The sequence below is a fragment of the Rhopalosiphum padi genome, chromosome 2 (assembly GCF_020882245.1).
Source record: "Rhopalosiphum padi isolate XX-2018 chromosome 2, ASM2088224v1, whole genome shotgun sequence".
NCBI classification, from domain to species: domain Eukaryota; kingdom Metazoa; phylum Arthropoda; class Insecta; order Hemiptera; family Aphididae; genus Rhopalosiphum; species Rhopalosiphum padi.
The window spans coordinates 86,156-106,926 of NC_083598.1; the positions used below are offsets into that span (position 1 = coordinate 86,156).

General features: G+C 25.8%; 5 protein-coding genes across 6 annotated transcripts; 3 read left to right on the plus strand and 2 right to left on the minus strand.

Moving 5' to 3' along the window:
- Window positions 1-312: 312 nt before the first annotated feature.
- LOC132923028 (ATP synthase subunit C lysine N-methyltransferase) lies at window positions 313-4,854 on the minus strand. Of its 2 annotated transcripts, XM_060986820.1 has the most exons (6): window positions 4,599-4,854; window positions 4,195-4,304; window positions 2,562-2,671; window positions 2,298-2,470; window positions 2,011-2,199; window positions 313-592 (listed from the first exon to the last, which is right to left on the minus strand). In XM_060986820.1, the coding sequence occupies exons 3-6, from the start codon at window positions 2,668-2,670 to the stop codon at window positions 437-439; spliced, it is 627 nt and encodes a 208-aa protein (XP_060842803.1). In that variant the 5' UTR covers window position 2,671; window positions 4,195-4,304; window positions 4,599-4,854; the 3' UTR covers window positions 313-436. The 2 variants fall into 2 exon arrangements, with proteins under 2 accessions (XP_060842803.1, XP_060842802.1); XM_060986819.1 differs by lacking the exon at window positions 4,195-4,304.
- Window positions 4,855-7,324: 2,470 nt separating this feature from the next.
- Window positions 7,325-11,031, plus strand: LOC132923264 (beta-ureidopropionase). Its single transcript, XM_060987135.1, has 10 exons — window positions 7,325-7,552; window positions 7,652-7,817; window positions 8,108-8,206; window positions 9,308-9,462; window positions 9,524-9,618; window positions 9,684-9,884; window positions 9,953-10,077; window positions 10,152-10,344; window positions 10,639-10,725; window positions 10,792-11,031. The coding sequence occupies exons 2-10, from the start codon at window positions 7,726-7,728 to the stop codon at window positions 10,849-10,851; spliced, it is 1,107 nt and encodes a 368-aa protein (XP_060843118.1). The 5' UTR covers window positions 7,325-7,552; window positions 7,652-7,725; the 3' UTR covers window positions 10,852-11,031.
- Window positions 10,102-20,744, minus strand: LOC132923263 (integrator complex subunit 10). Its single transcript, XM_060987134.1, has 14 exons — window positions 20,297-20,744; window positions 20,168-20,235; window positions 19,978-20,111; window positions 18,822-18,937; window positions 17,914-17,995; window positions 17,609-17,733; window positions 17,439-17,551; window positions 17,210-17,361; window positions 16,842-17,054; window positions 16,597-16,772; window positions 16,349-16,522; window positions 15,969-16,225; window positions 15,703-15,883; window positions 10,102-10,342 (listed from the first exon to the last, which is right to left on the minus strand). Exons 1-13 carry the CDS (start codon window positions 20,435-20,437, stop codon window positions 15,703-15,705), a joined length of 1,932 nt encoding a protein of 643 aa, XP_060843117.1. The 5' UTR covers window positions 20,438-20,744; the 3' UTR covers window positions 10,102-10,342.
- On the plus strand, window positions 11,169-11,879 carry LOC132923265 (uncharacterized). Its single transcript, XM_060987136.1, has 2 exons — window positions 11,169-11,565; window positions 11,628-11,879. The coding sequence occupies exons 1-2, from the start codon at window positions 11,204-11,206 to the stop codon at window positions 11,770-11,772; spliced, it is 507 nt and encodes a 168-aa protein (XP_060843119.1). The 5' UTR covers window positions 11,169-11,203; the 3' UTR covers window positions 11,773-11,879.
- Window positions 14,385-15,154, plus strand: LOC132923266 (uncharacterized). Its single transcript, XM_060987137.1, has 3 exons — window positions 14,385-14,644; window positions 14,712-14,865; window positions 14,942-15,154. The coding sequence occupies exons 1-3, from the start codon at window positions 14,470-14,472 to the stop codon at window positions 15,048-15,050; spliced, it is 438 nt and encodes a 145-aa protein (XP_060843120.1). The 5' UTR covers window positions 14,385-14,469; the 3' UTR covers window positions 15,051-15,154.
- Window positions 20,745-20,771: the final 27 nt, after the last annotated feature.

The following is a 20,771-nucleotide window of genomic DNA, read 5'->3' on the forward strand; positions in this document are numbered from 1 at the left end:
TTAGTAAGTACTATCAGTGAAATATATACATATATATTAACAGAATACATAAAAATTAATTAATAATTCATTTTAATTATAATAAATATAGAATAAATTTATTAAGATATTTTAAATACATATTCTGAGTTATCTAAACTAAAATTTTATCTCCACTCCTTCAAGGTTAGGTTAAAATTACATAATATAGTCATATTAAATTATTTATTTGTTTCATTTTTTGAAACAAAATTGTTATTGATTCATGGTTTTATTAATTTACTCATTTTTAAAATGTAATTAAAAATTCAATAACTAATTTTGTTCTAAATATTATGTTAAAAAATTATTATTTTATTTTTTATTCAATTATACATCAAAAAATGCATATCAGTTTGTCAGCTATATAATAGTATACTAAAATAAATAATATGAAGCTATAACATATTTTTATGGATTATGGTTTGGTCTTAGATATTCTATATGCCCAAACTCTGTCAATACCTGTACCAATGACTAAATAAGGTTTTAAGTTTGGGAGAGGAAAGCGACAAGCAACTATTACTGTTCCCTCTGATAATTCCGCAGCAAATTTTTTTTCTAGATCCAACATCTAAAAAAAATTTATTTTTATTTTTTAATTATATTTTACAATATTTAGACAATTGCATATTTATAATTAAATTATAATAAAGAAAGTTAAATAAATTAACTAAATTCTTAACTCTTAATTATGTGTTTATGGACATAAACACACTAAAACACTGGTATGGACAAGTTAAATGTATCATATTTAGGGCTAGGATTTATATGTATCAAAAAAAATATATATGTAATAAAAAATCGCTTTTATGTAATAAAAACATGAAAATATAAACAAATTACAAAAAAAACATTATTGAAAAAAAAATTAAAAATTGCTTTATGACAAAAAAATGAAAATAAAAAAATTATGACACTTGAATTGAAATTATTATTAAATTTAACCTTATACATCTTGATCTTGATAGCAATGAGATAACATATACATGCTCAAATTGTCAAAGTTAAATGATCTACATTCTACGGTTGTCGATTTTGTCATAACACAGATTTGTATTGACTTAAAGAGTGCTCGACTTCAATAGAGGTAATGGGTACAAATTTCATATTTGCAATGTCCAAAGGAGTGAGCAGCTCAGCCTGCAATATTACCCCATTCATTCCGAAATGTATATATCTAATTTATTTTAGGCAGTCTAAACCAGAATTTTTATTTAATACGCTGTAAATATGTAAGAAATAATGGAATTATTGAGAAATATGTAAAAACATGTACTTATAGCAAAATATGTAAAAAAGTGTAAAATAAAATATAGTTAATTTCATTGGAAATCGTTTGAAACAAATGTATTACTTATCTAAATTCATTTATCCAGTCACAGTAAAAATATGTACTTACAAATAAATCCGAGCCCTAATCATATTTAATCAATTTTTAAATGTAATTATATAAAATTAAATATTTGTATGAATATAATATATGATACCAGAAATGTTGACAATTTAGGAAATTATGAGAATTCCTAATAGCTAAAGGAAATTATATCATTGTTAAGGAATTGTCATAATTTCCTAAATGTCAATATTTCTGGTAACACACATACACATACTGTAGAGCCTCGATAGTCTAGACCCACGATACTTTGGTGAACGTGGTAATTTGGATGGTAAATAAATCTATTTGTTCGTAAATACAATGAACTTATGTAGTTTATTCGGAATTCCCGGAACCTAATTAATCTACAAAATAATATTATTATTGACAAAAACCATTTCGTCATTTTTATTACCTACAGGTTAGGTTAGGTTAGTTACCTAACCTAACCTTACCTAAAGTGTAATAAATATAACGGTGGAAATAAAAATCTTAGTTATTTGAGTAAGTAATCTTGAAAAACCTCTGGTAATCTGGACGATGCTCAGTCTGAATTCGTTTGGACTATAAAGGCTCTACTGTATACTCATTAAACTTATTAAATTACTACTAACCATTTCTTCAACGCCAAATATTACAACATTTGTGAAAGGTCCCAAGTGATATTTCCACAAATCTGTTTGAATAAATTTCGGAGAAGGCTGAATTTTAGATTTCATGGCAACTAAACGTGAATATAACACTAACCAAAAATTCAACTCTACACCAACTGATTCAAATCCTGCTTTTGCTGTATTCATAACCTATGTAAAAAATTATTTAAAAATTTAAAACATATAAATATAGTTAAACAAAAGTACAAAAGACTATAAATGTATAAACAATATTTAATATCACATACTATTCTTCCATCACCACTGCCTAAGTCAATTAATTTCCCTTTTCGTCCTTTAATTACATTCAAAACATTTTGGATTTGCAAGTTGGTTGCTGGGACATATGGTAAACATACTTTCCGTAAAGCTGGTGATATGAACGGATAACAAATTATGCTTAGTGCAATAGAAATACCACCTAAAATAATCAATAACAATAATCTAAATTTAAAAAATCATCATGAAACACTAATATTGTAGGTATGCAAGAGAAAAATATTAACACATACCAGTTAATCCCACTAAAAACAATCCTTTAAGGCTTCTATTATTATTATTATTAGCTGATTGCACATTTTCAAATAATTGATTTGAATCAATAGGAAAATCACTGGTCATACTGAAAGATAAAAAAATAAACCATTTGTATAAATAATTAAATACTAAAAAATTATTTACTTAACTATTAATGTTGCCATAATTTTTTATGTCACAGTGTTTAATTTAAATACACTGTAGTATAATATTACAAATAAGTATAATTATATAATAATATTGTATATTACAGAAAAAACATTTCAATTGGGTACATATAAAATAAGATAAATTTAAGTGCATGTACACTGGAAACCACTAATCTATAATATTATTTAATAATTTGTACAACAATTTTAAATTAAATAGTTGAATCTAACCTTCAAAGGTATGATAAAGACAAATCTATTTATAATATCTTAATTTGAATAAGGAGCTCTGTTGATTTTACATTGGAAACATAAAAATCTTAAAAGATTTACATATTTTATACTATAGTCATTACTTATTATTCAGTGTACTAAATTAGATTTGCATATTCCAATCAAGAGTGTACCAATGAAAAATACAATAATATAATGAGAATAATGGAAGTTTTTATAAATGAAATGCGTTTTATTAATCCTAGACTAAACTGACTGCTGATGCATGCCTTATTAATAATGCTATTGGTATGAAGTTTAAGGTTAAGTTTTGAATTAAAAGTAACACCTAAATCTTTAATTGAATTTACTTTAAGTTTTAATCAAAAATAAATGTATCTTTTTTAAAGAAAAAATAATAGTATTACATTTTCTATATTTATAGACGTACCATTTTTGGAATGCATTTAACCCATCTTGAAGAAGTTAAATATAATTTTGACAATAAGTTTTTTTTAAATATTTTGAGATCGTCTGCTAATAATAAAAAGTAATAATAATAATCCTTTTTCCAAGTTCCTACACACAATACATCCTATGGAAAAAATCACCCTTTACATAGAATGCTTCATAGTATAAACTTAATTTTGATTTTAATTTGTAATTAATTATATTAGTTATAACTTATAAGTTTCCTATACTATAGTACGATATTACCATTTAGTGAATATTGAGTTAATATCTATTACTTGTACACTAATATTTAAACTTTAATCATATAATTGCCGTTTGGTGTTTATAAATAAATAATGATGATAAATGATCTCCTTTAGAGATATCCGATACAATACCAATATTATGTGAAATAATTTTCATATTTAACAAATTGAGTACCATTGTGTAAAAAAGATTCAAAACAAGTAAGTAATGGAATACAAAACCCGGAGGCTTTCAGTTTTAAGATTGGCAGTTTACTATGATTTATACATTTATTGCAATATTTAATTGTTTTAGGATGTTTTAATAATAAATATTCATGTCTTAAAATCAGAAATGACTGTTGCAAGAAACTGCACGAATACTATCAAACCAGATTTTGATATTAATGATATTAGCAATGTGATCGAAATCATGTTTATCCTAATTTTTATAAGTTGTTACAATTAGCAATAAATATTTCCATAAGCTCAGCCACTTGCGACAGATCATTTTCTTCTATGAGGCATATCAAAAATTGATTACGAACCAGTATGCTACAAGACCGTTTCACAAATTTGACAGTTCTGAATATTGAGAGAGATGTTGTTAATTTGATAAACAATGAAGACATTTTAGAAGTGTACTGTATAGTGTATACTGTAGACAGAAAATTTGTATTAAAATTATTGTGTTTTTTTTTTTAATCAAACAAAAATATAGTTAATCAATTATAAGAACGAATTAAAATTTAAAATATTATATTTTAATTATTATAATATTTTGTGGTTATAAGTACTCGTCTACTTTAAAGTGTTCATGGATAATAACAAATAAATTGATAAATGATTTAAGTTTACCCTTAGATAATAATTTATATAATAGTATCTAACCTAAGCGTTTACCTATCTCAATAGTTTTTTCCCTAATACCGATACATTCAAAATTACTTACTTAAATGTTTTGGGGTTTTGTAACAATTCATTAACGATTATTTAATTGATACATAACTTGTAAAGATATCAAGTACGATTTATTTATTGACTAAATTTCGACTCCAGTCTTGAAATCCTAAATCAGTCTTATTCCGTTTACTAACTATGAAATATGAATTATAAACTACAACTTATATTTACACAATTCATTATTTATTCATTACAACCTACAGGTTTTAGCTGTTTTAGGTTTTATACACAGATAGGTATATATATTAATATATATATCTGTGGTTTTATAAAAAAAAAATATGTGCGAAGTTAGGTGATTATTTTACAGACTAGTGATAAGAAACTTCGTATATTGGGTTGCGTTTCAATGTATACCAGGCGTCAAACGTTTATGTTGCAAACCAACCACAATATAGTGCAATGACAATGATTTTAGAGTTCTTGTATTATAATATTAGAATTAAAACATTGAGAACCCTTACGTACAGTGGCGGTCAAATCATTTTGTCATGGGGAGGGATATGGCTGGTTTTTTAATATGCACTACTATTAATCATTAAAATATAATTTATGGTTATGCCTAATATCATTTTTTTTTAATTAAGGTAAATTGGTACTTTTATTTATAACAATGTAATATTAACAATATTTGTATACAGTACTTCATTGGAGGTTATATTTATAATCCCACGATGAACAGCACGATTAAAGATATACATCTTAGATATATCTTTAATCGTGATGAACAGCCATAGTGGACAAACCATTGAGACGACATAAATAAAACATTTTACACTAATTAGTTAAACAAATATTATCGGCAAGTCCACAACTTCATTTTTTGTAATGATCTTAGGGATCATACTATTTTTTTTCATCCGAATCCGAGTGTTTAGTGGTAGAGCAAGTAAAATAGGTGGTAATTTTTCTTTTATGAGACATTATAAATTTATATAATAAACTATAGACAATATACATTACAATTTACAGCAGACAGTTTAAACATGTATAATGCGCGACACAGTATGACTGTACGAGACATGAGTGACGAGTACGAAAGCCAAAACACTGTGGTCTGTGTAACAAAATATTGTGACAAACGTAATAATATCAATGAATTGGCTAACTATAATGACATAGCTACGTATTATTGTTAAGGAAGTTCTACCCACATATGTTGTCTCTGTCTTATTGATGTAGATCATAGCAAATGTACTGGTCAAGGGAGGAGTATGTTGAAGTTGCATATTCACGATCACCGAGCTGGGTAGGTAATTCCCGTATATTATTTTGTATAAGCAACTTATTACTTTTTTTTTTTTTTAGCTTTTACGAGCCATTTAGGCTCTTTGCTTCTAAAACCAGTTCTCCCCATACATCTCTTGCATAGGCTAAATCTAAGTTTCCATTCCAGTCCGGCTTCAACTCCTCTATATCTCTTTTAACTGCATCTAGCCATCTTTGCCTTGGGCGTCCCTTAGGTCTTTTCAGATCTATTTGATTCACCATAACCATCTTTATGAGGGACCCATCAGCTCTCCACGCATGCCCAGCCCAAGCAAGTCTTGAACTCCTTACGAACTGTACTATGTCCTCTTTTGAATATAGATTCTTCAGATCCTCATTTGACCTCCTTAGCCATTTTTGCTCAATGTCATCGAAAACAGGTCCATAAATTTTTCTCAGAATTTTTCTCTCAAAGACGAGGAGCTTTTTGTAGTCCCCTCCAGTTGTGGCCCATGTATTACAACCATAAGTAGCAATTGGTCTTAGATATATTGTGTACAGTTTCTCTTTGGTCTTTCTAGACAGTAACCTAGATTTAAACAATGACAACATAGCAAAGTATGCTTTGTTAGCAGACTGTAAGCGTAGTTTGATTTCCTCGTGCATGTCATTTGTATTATTTACATTAACGCCTAGATATTTAAAAGAGCTAACTTGTTGAAAGGTGAGACCATCCACTTCCAAATCTTTCAAGTCCTCTTCGCTTTTCGTCTTCCTTGATAGAAACATGTATTTGGTTTTTTCTTGGTTAACTGACAGACCCATCTGCTTACTAGCCTTCATTAGATCAATTAGTGTCTTATTGTTAACTTATTACTAAATATTAATAATAATAACAGCCTTGTTCCTAGAATGAGTCTAGAATCTAGATAATAAATAATAATAATATACGCTCATAAGCGTTATTTTGAGAAAAAATGTAATACATTAACATTAACTTTATAGTACTATATACATAAATGTAATTGTTATAATTATAAATATTAAAGAAAAAAAGTCACGGGGGGGATCTATTCCTCCCCCCGATTGACCACCGCTGCTTACGTAAAGAATTAATAATACTATATTTTTCACTTTTTTAGTAAATAATAACTATAATGTGTATATAGGTACTAAACTACTAACTACTAAGTACTAGGTACATTCTTTACAGTTAAATAACAATTGTACATTTACAACTATTTAAATCATAACGCACGATTTTTTTCCAATACCCTCCCAGCAAATCCAAAATGCAATGTTGAAGTATACCAAATTACCAAGATTTAAATGTTTTAAATATTGAAACAAAACAAAAAGAAAATTTCTTACTATTAAATAATGGAAAAAAGATAAAATTATTTTTTCGTGATACACAAATTAGACCGTGTTCTATAGCCTTGGTAATCACGTGCTCGTATGAATTTTTTCTTATCTAAATTCGTAAATCGCTTATCAGGTTGTTAAACTAATTAGTAATTTGGGTGGAGTATATTATTAAATAAAATTAATATTTATTATTTAATAAATATTATGATTGTATTAACTATGATTTATGAAGTACCTATGCACTATGCAAACTAATAAGTTTAAACGTCATTAATCTCCTTATGCATCGGGTTGAATTTTAAATACTTACTTATAGTTCATTATTATAATATATACTTTTATTCACCATCCAACTGGTTTATAAACGTAAGTGTTTATAGAAATACATAAAACATAACTATGCAACACCTACATATTTCTATGCTAAAGTAATGGATGTGTTAACATTTTTATTATTTTAACAAGATATCCCAAGGTATACTCAAGGTGTCACCACCGAGACATTCTATAGATATTTTGCCTGCACACTATATTTGAAGATGTTTCAAAATCTTGAGACTTGTTTGGAGAAATATATTCCACAAGAAGAATTAAATCATGTACAAAGGATTTTGTATGGAAAAAAATTAGAGTGAGTTTATTTTATCCATTATGAATTCGGATAAAAAATAATAATTTGATGATTAAACCTATATCCTGTTGGTAATAGCATGTTTATTATTTTAGTAATTAATGAAAAATAAGCAGCAAAAATAAGAACAAAAAACTTGATTTTTAAAAAATATGTACAATCTATACATAACTAAAATTGTATTATAGTTATATATTAATATTTATTTGTATGTGATATAGTTTTAATCTATATTTATTTTTTACTTTAATAATAATTATTGATTTGAACTTTAAAATCTATATTTTCAGAGAACTTCAGCTACCAGAATCCTGTCTAAATAATAAAGATGATGTGGAAGTTAAAGGCTTCAAATTTGATAGTTTAACTGAAGAGTTACGAGAAAAACGGTATCATAATTTATTGACTGTATCTTAGTTATGTTCTTAAAATCTTGTTTAATTATAGATTATTATTATTTAAATAAAAATTTGGACAAGTAGGTAGGATTGCTGTATAGTAAATTTTGATTATTCCTCATTGTTCAGTAGGTCACTGTGACACTATTGGACTTTCGGACTGTAATGGATGTATTCAATAATATTTCACTTTATACGTAAAAGATTCTGAGTATATCCAATATATCAACCCATATTACTAAGTACATTTTATCATACATTTATATTGTTATTACTTAAAGTAATTAATTTTACTATTAGTAATACATTATAAACAAAAAATAGCTTAAGAGAACGTTGTACTTACATGTGTTTTCTTTGTTTTAAAAACACATACCAATCTGTACCACGAAAAAATAACCCCATATGAGATTTTGTAAGATTTCGTAAATTAATCTAAATATTAGTATTATGTTATTGCGTATAATACAATTAATATAACATACATACGTACAATTATTATGTCTCCACAAATAATGTTAAATTTGGATTCAATGATAAATTATTGTTTACCTACAAAAAATGTATGAAAATATTGACTATTTGTTTAAAATTATTATATTATTGACATTTTAAACTAATTTAACGTGATTTAAAATATTGACTATTTGTTTTATATTTATAAATTAATAATTATTGACATTGTATTACACATTTATAATTAGGTAGAAACACAATCATTTTTATTATAAGGTTATTTTTTCTGTGGTTGTATTTTTGTTAAATTTCTATTATTATTTGTTTATGAATTATAACAAAATAGGAAAATTTATTTTATTGAAAACTGGTTTTATATATAAATTCCTGTTTTCCCCAATCATTGAAAATATAAGTATTGAATATTTTTTACTTTTGACCCCCTTAAATATAAACTACCAACTAGATTCACTTTTTTACCAACAAATTGGAGTTAAAGATTTAAACCATTTTTATTTTTTACTGCTTAAAAATATGACAGATATAATAATAAAAAAAAAACATATAATTTATATAATGAATACATTTATCTTGTTAGAAAAATAAATAATTAAAAAAAATATATTATGTTATAAGGATTGTAAGAGTTGGAGTTATTCAAAATCAAATTGTCCTTCCAACAACCGCTCCTTTAGCCGAACAACGTAATGCAATTTATCAAAAGATTAGCAAAATAATATCACTTGCTGCTGAAGCAAATGTGAATGTGTTATGCCTTCAAGAAGCCTGGCGTAAGACACCCATAATAAATACATACTATGTTTACTTCTAAATAAAATATATATTTTTTAGCAATGCCTTTTGTTTTTTGCACAAGAGAAAAATTTCCATGGTGCGAGTTTGCTGAATCAGTTGAAACAGGGCCTACAACTTTATTTCTAAAAGACGTAAGTATTGCATAACATTACAATCCATGTATTTAAAATTAAATAAATTGTATATTATTCAATAGATTTGTAAACAGTACAACATGGTCATTGTATCACCAATTCTAGAACGTGATGAACAAGAAGTGATATGGAATACAGCTGTGGTCATAGATAACTTTGGTAAAGTAATCGGAAAGCATAGAAAGAACCATATACCTAGAGTGGGTGATTTTAACGAGTCTACTTACTACATGGAAGGAAACACGGGACATCCTGTTTTTGAGGTATATAATTTCTAAAATTAGTCTAGAAAATAAAAACAACAAAAACCCCCAATAGTAGATTAATTTAGACAGCGTTTGGTCGAATTGCAATCAATATTTGTTATGGACGTCACCACCCACTGAATTGGTTGATGTTTGGGTTGAATGGAGCTGAAATTGTTTTTAACCCTTCAGCTACAATTGATGGTTTAAGGTAATTATGAATAAAATACTTAAAAAAAAAAAAAAAATTCAAATTTATTATAATTAATTTAATGTTACATGCAGTGAGACACTTTGGGGAATTGAAGCCAGAACAGCTGCAGTTGCCAATAGTTATTTTTCTTGTGCCATCAACAGAGTGGGTACAGAAATCTTCCCGTCAGAGTTCACTAGTGGTGATGGTAAACCGGCGCATAAAAGTTTTGGCCATTTTTATGGATCGAGCTATATTACTGCTCCTGATGGTTCAAGAACACCTGTAAGACATTTTATTATTTATTATAGAATATTATACTAAAATTATAATAAAAAAAAGATCCCAAACTAACAATAATATTTAATTGTTTACAAAAATTATATTTTACTAGATTTTATTAAACAAAAACAAAATTTATTATATGGCTTATAAATTATATTATGTAAGATTTATTTATTGATTATGGAAATAGGATAAAGTAGTCATTTATCACTGTCGATGATTTTTTTTTTAATAACAAAAATATTTGTTATTTTAGATTTATTATAATATAATATATTATATTGTACATTTTAGGGCCTTTCTAGGACTCGTGATGGATTATTAATTTCAGAAATAGACTTGAATCTTTGTAGACAAGTAAAGGATCATTGGGGTTTCCAAGTAATATAATTATTTTCAAACCATTTTTTGGAAAAAGATTTTTTTAAATATTCTATTTTTTTTTAGATGACTCGAAGACTAGATTTATATGCAGATTCATTGGCAGACATAGTAAACTCTAAATAATTATATTCATTTCAAAAGGGAATATCAATAGTTAATAAACATTATATCTAATACATGCTTCAAATTACATTGCTATACATGTTAAGTCTGTCTACTTAGTTTATACACATTGTCATTTTTTATTTTGAATATTATGAACATATAATATACAATAAATAACACTTATTTGTCAATATATAAGGGTACTGTGTAGTGTAATCAACATTTTAAAACATAGTAACTGTTGTTTTCCGTTTCAATACACACCTCTCCAACAAGTCCCCACCCAAAAAAATTATACCAATAGACATGATACATTAGACCGGAACTATCATTGTTTGGAATACAGTTACCATTTCACAGTCTCGCAACAATGTTGGTCTACACTTTAATGTATTTGCTCTTTATAATTGGTCAATGTTTAGCATATAACAGTCAATGGGTGCCTAGTTTTTACTTGGGTACTTATCCTGAAAGGTTTCAAACATTAAGAATGTCTCGGGGATCGTGCATTGTTTCTTTGAACACTTTTAGAAGCAAACATTATAATGTAGAAATACCTTTAATCAATGGATCGACACCAGCAGGTTTTTGTTCAATATTGATAAATAGCATTGAGAACTCAAGTCTAGCGATAGCAATAGATCAAGGATTGACAGACTTAAACAACAGTATAATGAATCAAAGCATCAAGCTATTTAGAGTCAAGAATGGAAATTTGAACCTTATCCAAGAGTAAGGTGTCATTCATAACATTAATAGCTATATTTATATTTAATTTAATTATTATGTTTCAGTGTCTGTGGATCAACCCGATCAACTGATTTTCCTGGTCTAACATTGGCTGAATCAAATATTGCAATACTTTTAATAAAAGCAGACCAAAGTATTAATTTTTCATTAAGCGTATACACTTATCAATCTTTAAATATTAAAATGTAAATAGACTAATTATGATAAAAATAGCTTTTCAATCAACATTTTATTTTGTGTTGAATAATTATAATAATATATCTAAAATGTATAATAAATAATTATTTATAACAGAATATTATATCGTGTTTTTATTTAAATAAAAAAATTATCATTTAAAGGTTATGTATAATTATTGATTATGTGATATTGTAAAAGTAAATGTATAATTTGGTTGACATTGTAAAATTGATGGTTTTATTTAAAAACTCAAATCTTATGTCTTTATTATTTACAGATCAACTTACCAAATAAGTTCTAATAACAAATGTTTTTTTTTTTTTAATTGTCTAATGCCAAATATAAATTATATTGTATTAGTTGATATGCATTAATTAGGAGGTATAATTAAAAAGTCATTCTGTCTATTATGTTTTGCAAAATAAATAATTTTTTTTTTTAAAAGTGCAAAAAAAGTAGTCCCAGCCGAGGTTCGAACGCTGGATAGTTGGTTAAGAGGAAATCAGCGCACGTACTGTTTATTTTCTCTCTCTAGCCCATACGCAACATAGACAAAACACATTTACGCAGTCTGAGTAGAACTCGCTCAATTTGGGTTCTAGAGTAAATATACCTATTATAAAATTAAATTTTGATAATATTTCTGAGTACAAAACGATGTGTTTTTTCCATTATTCCCAATACAACGTTAATTATATCGTTTAGAAATAGCATTACAAAATTTTTAAATAAACTTTAACTTTTTAAAATTTTAATTTTTTTAAATAAACTCATCGTCTTGTACTCAGAAATATTGTCAAAATTTAATTTTATAATAGGTATATTTACTCTAGAACCAAAAATTGAGCAAATTCTACTCAAACTGCATAAATGCGTTTTGTGTATGTTGCGCGGGGGCTAGAGAGAGAAAACAAATAGTGCGCTGACATCCTCTTACTTTTACCGCAAAGTTACTACTGCGCAGCAGTTCAATGTGAAAGAACTCAAGCAAAATGGGTATTTAAGGATTATAGTATAAACAGAAAACTTCAATTAGCTATAACTTTGAAAATAAGTTCGTGCCCCAAATTCTGATTTCACCATAATTTTTTTTGTCAAAAATATGATAAAGTTCCCCCAAAAAATGGGGTGTCTCATAAAGTAAAAATGTTCCTACAATATTTTCTTTTTAGTCTGCATGAAGGATTTAGAAATTATGTCTGTCTTAAGTGTACAGGTTCTATTGATAAGAAAGATAATAGTACAATATTTTGAGGCTTCAGGGATCCGGGCGCCACCTGAATTTATATCCAGTTATGGCCACGAAGTAAGAAAACTAATTCTCACACAAAATCATGAATGTGGTTTTATTAAATACTAAATATTAATTTATATAATTAAAGGTTTAGACATAAAAATCATAACAGTTTTCAGACAAAAATTCCATTATCATATTTCAGTGTTTAATTCGTTTGAGGTTGACATATATATTTGACCCAGTTGCACAGCCATTATTTTCACAGAATAAACCAATAACCATTATTAGATATGTCTTTTGTTTTATCATTAGACAATATAAAATTATATAAAATAACACAATAGGTTAGGTAGGGGCGTATTTAAGAGAGTGGCCTGTGCTTCCCCTCATTTACTGTGTTTTATAGATTTTTTTTTATTATAATATGAGATATTTTACAACTCTACGTCACATGTATGCAAATTTGAACATTTTGTCTCTTCCCTATAAGACATTTCTAAAAACACCCTGAGGTGAGGTATATTATTCCAGTATTTTGTTTGCATAAAGAATATTGAAAATATTTTTAAAAAAAATATTAAATTTTAATCTCGGAGGTGGAAACCCTCACAGGAACCTGTGAGGGTTTCCTATCTCCCTTGACTCCCCTCTCATGCACATACTTATGATGTCAGTTATATGTTTTATGACATTTGTAATATTGATGGATTAGTACAAGTCTGTAATTTTAAGTAACTTATTTTATAAAGTAAATAGTTTCAATTTTAAAATTAAGTATTGAATTCACTACATAACATAAATGTATAATATACTATATGTATAGTATATTTCAAATGGAAAAAACATTAAACTAGAATGCTAGTATATTACAAGTTGGGGTGGAGAATTGTACATATATGTATTTATAAATAATTAAATCTCAAGTAATACTTATGAGCCTAAATAAAAAATTTAGATTTTTATTATTACAGTATATAATTAACATTGTTGCAACATAATATTTTAAGAAACAGTGGTCTAATGATTAAAGACATAACGCTGAATGAACTAAATATATTGGACAATTAATGACCATAAAAAGAAAAATATAGAATAAATTATAACTTATAAAAATAGACCTTTACATTTAAGGTCTTGTGAATAATACAATTTCATAATGTCAAATTAGAGAAAATAAAAAAAAACACGCAGACTAAGTAAAAACAGCAAAATAAAAAAATGTATGTAATCAAACATAAATACATTTTACATGATTATTTAAGTATGTTAATTGACCCTCATATTATTTTCTATAGATTGTACTGCCCAATGCCCATATAACTTACACCGTTTTTATATGGGTTGTTGTTATAAATATTATATTATTTAACTTTCACTATTTAGTTTCACACTAAATCTAAAAGTTTAACATTTATTATTACTTATTTTAGTTTGTAATTGATACAAAAATTATATTCTTGTATGAAAAAATGTATCTTGGACAAATCTTTTTTATATTCTTTAATTTATATAGTAATAGCATGCAATTGAATTTCAAATGGCCAGAAAGTCATATACAGTTAACTCCTTGTCATTCAACATATACAATATCTTCAGGGAATTATGTGTTAAACTATGATTCAAAAGTAACTGGGAATTATCATAGTAAATATTACAATCAACTTATTATAATTAACAAATATAATGCGAAAATAATATATGTATTTTTTAGATGATTGCACTTTTTTAATAGAAGGTCCACCGGGAACACAGATTCAATTGAATGCAACAATTACTATATTAAATAAGACAAATAAAGATGAATGTATGGACTGGATAAAGTTTTACGATTTCTATAGTAATACAACATTAGTACCTTTAGGAGAGTAAGTGAAATTATTATAATTAAAAAGTTCAATACTAATAATTAATTGTATGATGTTATTATTTGTATGTTAATAGATATTGTAAATCAACAAATCTAACCAACTTATTAACATTTTCAAATATCATGTACATTGTTATTAATATTTCACCAACCGATTTATTTCAATTAAGTGTAATTACTTAAGTTTAGATAGTTTTTAAAACTAGCAGCAAATAAATTATACTTTTTTAATACAATTTTATATATCTTTCTACTTATTATTATTTTTATTGTTATAATACTGAATTTTTGTAATACAATTTTAATAACTAAATTTTACAATAAATTTTATTAATTAATTATTAAAGCAGTCTTTATTTTATTTAAATTTCAAATATCCAATTTACTTTTACACATATTTTATACTTTTATCGGTATTTAAATTAATATGTGGTACTACCAAGTGGTCGCAATCATAATTTTAAATAAATATTTTAAAATTATTTATTTATTTTTAGTTAAAAAACAATAAGAATTGAATATTATATACATTCACCTAACTTTAAAATTAGGTTTTTGAAAGTAACGGGATCATAGGAATAGTATAGAACAGTGAACCTTACTCAGCAAATTGTAGAATATTACAGAAATTTTTTTTCGCTTAACAGAAGGGTTTGCCCCTGCACTAATATCTAAAAGTTGGTGCTTATGACTGGTTAAGGAGTTTCATTTAGTGAATTAAAGATTCTTAGAGTTTAAGATAATTTAGAAAAAAAATTAAAGTTACTTTTTTGACGTTTTAAATTAATTTTATAACTACCAATTTTTAATAAAAAAATTAAGAAACAATACTCACTTAAAAAGTTAATGATTTTTCCATAAGAGTAGCTGTCTTCATTAAACTTTCTCTTTCATTCTTAAAGAATAATAACATAGTTTCATCAATGGGTTCCGACCATCGTGTTACTTGTTTTTTCAATGCTAACCTAAATTCTTCTTTTACTCCTTTTCCAGCTCCTCTGGTTGATATTCTTGGACTATGAAAACAAATGATTATTTAATTATTAGTAATATTTTTTAGAAATGAAAATATACATCTATGTATTAAAAAGCATTGTTTACCTTAATGAAGAAGCTACACATGGAAAAACATTTAAGACGCATTTATCATTTTCCATAAACATAGCCATAAAGTGCTCAATAATATCTATGTTAGTGATGTAAGCTGAAAATTGAGGATACGTAAACAAAGGAAGTTTTCCTATATGGTTATACATATCTTCAGCAATTACTTTGCCTTCAGGCCAGACCATTTGTGACAATACTAAAAGATGACCAATTAGGATATCACTAGTTGATGGATAATTGGAAAGCTGATTCTAAATTTAAAAAATAATTTAACTTTGTATTTTACATAGGTAGGTAGTATAAACTAAACTAAATTTACATAAATAATACCAACAATATTCAAATAAAATCATTAAAGTATAAATAATACTCACGTAGAGTATCTGAGTCATTATCTTAACACAATACTGTAAAACAGGCAATTTTGCTATTTGGATAAAATACATTTCTCTATCTTCAGGTGGATTAGCTATTTCTGTAGACACACTTCCATACATACTGAGATTTTCTATTTGCTCTACTACCTTGAATATGTGCTCGGTACATTTCTACAGCAATAATAGAATAATTATGTTTTTAACTTTTTAAATAATACATTTTTAACAAATTACTAATTTTATACCTTAAATTCTTGTACACAATAGTATAAAGTCACTAATGATAATGATTTTCTAATACTTTCATTAACTGGAACAGCTTTAAAAAGATTCTTGTACTTCCCTTGATAAAATTCAATATCATTAAGGAATTGTCCTATGAATGTATCAACTTTAATTTGAGCACTTAATTTCCAATAATCTGTAAATATTTTAAGTAGGTATTATAAAACATAGTGAATAACAAAGTACAAATATTATCACAGTCTACCAGTGCACATTGGTTCTTTATTAGTAAGTAATTCCCAATAGTTGAAAGCCATTTTAAAATGATCAAGAACTTCAGATGACTCATCAGTAATACCAATCAATGATTCATTTAATTTAGTGGCTATGGAAAGTACTGCTTGTTTCAAAGGAGGTTTATTAATTTGTACTTTTGGACCTTTTATTGCTTTAACTAACAAATATTCTGATCCATTTTCTAAAATTAAAAATTAAATTACAATAAATATTAACTACATTATACACTAATACTAACTATTTAATTAATTATTAATGTTAAAAATAAAATTATAATAAAAATATAGCCTCTTTAATTTTCTTTTAAAATAAATTCAATAATAAAAAATTACTCACCAATTTTTAAAGATTTATTGTAATCAAAAACATGTCTTACAAATAATATCATTCCACAAAACACTAATTGTTTGCTAAGTTCACTGTTATTTGAAGCAATTACAAACTTTTTTGCAAAACTTGAAACCTTTTTCCATGCTTTTCGTTTATCACTAAATTATACATAAATAATTAAGAACTGAAATTGTAAAATTTAAAATAAATATAGTATTAATATTGGAATAATTACCTTTGACTTAGAACAGATCTTAATTCCCAAGAAAGTTTTTTACCGATGCGTTCACATGAAGCAAATAAATCTTCCCAAGGTGTTTTAATATAATTTTCTGTATCAGGTAAGTTCTACAAGAAATATTATTAGAAAAATGATTGAATATATTGGATAGTAAACCATGTTACCTGAATAATAGAATGTCCTCCCATAGCATATGTAATATAAAATTCAGTAGTTTTTGTCAACATTTTATAAAGATTTTTCTGATTTAATGTACTTGTTGATACTAATAAAGGACCAAGATCACATACTGTAAAAAGTATTTATCGTAATTAATGGAATTAATTATTATATCAATTAAAATACATTCTATCATATATATTTTAATGTGAAAAATATAGTTGATATTATTATTGATAATACAAATTTAAACTGATAACTAAATATAATAATATAAAATATAAATTAATCATAAATCTATACTTATTACCTAAAATTTTTCTGTAACAGTTTATAACATTTGGGCATTGATTATGTTTTTCTGCTGTAATCATTGTATCCATGAGTTTTAACTAAAACAGTTAATTTTGCACATGATAAACAATCTGTCAAATTTTTAGTAATAGACTATATATTTTAATTGTTTAACCTTTTAACCATATTTTATTAATTTAATAGAAAAATAATAAAAACTAGATAGTTTCTAAAGATTAGTGTATTGGAATTTTATTCCAAAAAAGGATTTATAATTTATACTCAGATGTAAAAATGTAATTCATATTTTCTTATACAATTTTATTATTACTCATTAATTTTTATATTTGCAACTAAAGAAAATAATTTGTTGTTTATTATTATTTATTTAAACTTTTAAAGTGCTGCTGTTGACATAGTATTTGTATTCCTTAACCCATATGAAACATGGAACAATTTGCATTCAGCAAAATTAACTGTCTGTTAGTTTTAATATTAAAATAAAAATAAAAAATATTTAAAAATATTATCTGTTTGTATTTTAATTTTAAAGGGATAATATGATCATTTTTAAATTGAAATATTTTGTATACGCATAAAAATTGAAGTACTTATCATAAAAAAATTAATATATAAAATTGGGTAATATTATTAATATTAATTTAATATAGTTTAATAAAAATCAATTCACTCTAATGCAAAATCTAACAATACATGGTTTGTTCTGATGAAAACAAATTTGCAATGTTGACCGTTTATCAGAGAGAAAATGAATAGTGCAATGACATTCTCTTAAGTATATTAAAATATTAAAACTTTCTTCCTTGTTTAGAGTACTAAATTTTGTATATAATTTTTGTTTACATTTTTCCAATAAATATAATTAAACTTTGTACTACTTATAATTTATAATGCTACTCTTACTGCTAATTCAGTTGATGATTGAGGGAAACGATTTAGAAGTAAAAGTACTAGGCGGCAATGTTCCATAGTGTCTTCACTTCTTTCAGCACATACTGACAATAATTTCTGTTGAATAGCTATGACAAAAAATTTTAATAGCATTTTACTAGACATATGATATTATAAAACAATTAAAATAAAAAACTTAAATTGTTAAATAGTTAAGTTTCTAACTAGGCTAAAATAAGCTAAATATTTTAATAATTATACCGTGCTTAAAAATATAAATACTTAGTAAAAGTTGATATTCTAGTTATTTAATACATTTTTTTTTAATACTACAAATAATAACAAAAACCTTTTAAATTATGGATGTTTTTTTTTTTAAATATAATTTTTATAATAGTTAAATGCTTTGATATTCAACTTTGAAGGTGGTTTCTAGTAACAAATTACATCTATACTCTGTTCAACACAAGAAACACAATTACCAATAGTCAAAGTTTGTCTCATTCCTACCGAGTTAACCTTCTGTATGCCTGTATGCAGTGAAACTGTTTTTCTGAAACTAGTCGTTCAGTAAGTTTCTGTTAAAATTGAGTAAAGACCCAATTTGCTATTGAAAATCACCTTCAAAGCTGTAGATTGAAGGTTTTTTTAGTATAAAAAGTATATAAGGACATAAAAAAATACATGATTTTAAAACAATTCATTGCTAGAATTTAAAATACACTATGAATATTTTTAAATTAAATCTATCAACCTTTGTAAAATAAATATTATAATATACAGTTCCCGATTAATCTATAAGCAAATTAAGCACATTTTAAGGCCCTCAAAAAAATTTGGCTTGCAGAGATGATTATGAATTAAATATTATTTATATTTTATATCTATAAATACAATTATAAAATATGATATTTTTTTTTAGTTTGTAGTTCAGAAACACCCGAAAGGACTTAGGGCCAGTTGTACCGTCTCCGATTAAACTCCGATTATGCTTAATCACTGATAACAGATATTTTAACCGGGCTATTCAGCCAATTAAACTATGATTAACTTTAATCGGAGATGGTACAATTGGCCCTTAATCTGACACTGATTGTATATATTTAATAGATTGAGCTAAGTAAATAAAGTGAACATTTCATGTCAAAGAATGTTTTATTTAGCTTACATAAAGGGAGTGCAGAAAACATTTTTCTAAAAAATGTTTGTTCTTCTGATAAAGAAGATGTGTCCATGCATAATATTGGTGTAAAGTTTTCAATTTCTTTCCAAAGAATTGGCTCATTTGGAAAATCTTCAAGCCTAAATCATAATCAGCTATTAAGAAGTGGAAAATTAAAAAAAAAAAAAGATCTTACAGACAACTGAAACATCTAGCTGCTCTTTGAACACAGCGTAAATTTTTTTCTATTTCATAACATTCAAACTGAAAATCACATAAAAAACATAGTCTAATAACAGTATTAGATGAACTAAACATTACATACGTGTATTCCAAAATTACTAGGAAACATTGATTTAGCTGTAAGTAACCATGATCTACATCTATAGCAATCAGTCTCGAGGAAACTTTTAGCTTTCTGCATCATGTACTCTTCATCAGTGACTGACACTTCCATAGGCTCCATTTTTAACTTTACTATAGGTAGGTACTTCTTATTTAAACTGTATTTTTAAACATGAATAGTAAATAACAATATAACCAATATTTAGTAAAGAAGCTTTTTAATTTAAATTATAATCGTTAACATTTAACAATTTAACTGAAATACTATTTAACATATTAATTAAATTAACAGTTTTTAAAAAGTAAAAACCAGGGAAAATCTAGGCTGAGTAGGCCGGGCTGTATGCTGTATGTACCAAACTAGTAACTATCAACACTAGTCACTACCAAAGTATCAACGCGCTAAGAGCCTATGCCTGTATCATATTGATAAATTATATTATGATAATATAATC

Coding starts and splice junctions, on each gene's coding strand:
- LOC132923028 (XM_060986819.1), bottom strand. CDS start 2,670: ATGACCAGTGATTTTCCTATTGATTCAAATCAATTATTTGAAAATGTG. Junction 2,471..2,561: donor GTTTTTAGTGGGATTAACTG/GTATGTGTTAAT, acceptor TGATTATTTTAG/GTGGTATTTCTATTGCACTA. Junction 593..2,010: donor TATTTGGCGTTGAAGAAATG/GTTAGTAGTAAT, acceptor AATTTTTTTTAG/ATGTTGGATCTAGAAAAAAA.
- LOC132923265 (XM_060987136.1), top strand. CDS start 11,204: ATGTTGGTCTACACTTTAATGTATTTGCTCTTTATAATTGGTCAATGT. Junction 11,566..11,627: donor AATTTGAACCTTATCCAAGA/GTAAGGTGTCAT, acceptor ATTATGTTTCAG/TGTCTGTGGATCAACCCGAT.
- LOC132923264 (XM_060987135.1), top strand. CDS start 7,726: ATGTTTCAAAATCTTGAGACTTGTTTGGAGAAATATATTCCACAAGAA. Junction 7,818..8,107: donor TTGTATGGAAAAAAATTAGA/GTGAGTTTATTT, acceptor CTATATTTTCAG/AGAACTTCAGCTACCAGAAT. Junction 10,078..10,151: donor GCTACAATTGATGGTTTAAG/GTAATTATGAAT, acceptor TGTTACATGCAG/TGAGACACTTTGGGGAATTG.
- LOC132923266 (XM_060987137.1), top strand. CDS start 14,470: ATGTATCTTGGACAAATCTTTTTTATATTCTTTAATTTATATAGTAAT. Junction 14,645..14,711: donor AGTAACTGGGAATTATCATA/GTAAATATTACA, acceptor TGTATTTTTTAG/ATGATTGCACTTTTTTAATA. Junction 14,866..14,941: donor ACATTAGTACCTTTAGGAGA/GTAAGTGAAATT, acceptor GTATGTTAATAG/ATATTGTAAATCAACAAATC.
- LOC132923263 (XM_060987134.1), bottom strand. CDS start 20,437: ATGGAGCCTATGGAAGTGTCAGTCACTGATGAAGAGTACATGATGCAG. Junction 20,112..20,167: donor GCTAGATGTTTCAGTTGTCT/GTAAGATCTTTT, acceptor ATTATGATTTAG/GCTTGAAGATTTTCCAAATG. Junction 16,523..16,596: donor ATTGTGTACAAGAATTTAAG/GTATAAAATTAG, acceptor TTATTGCTGTAG/AAATGTACCGAGCACATATT.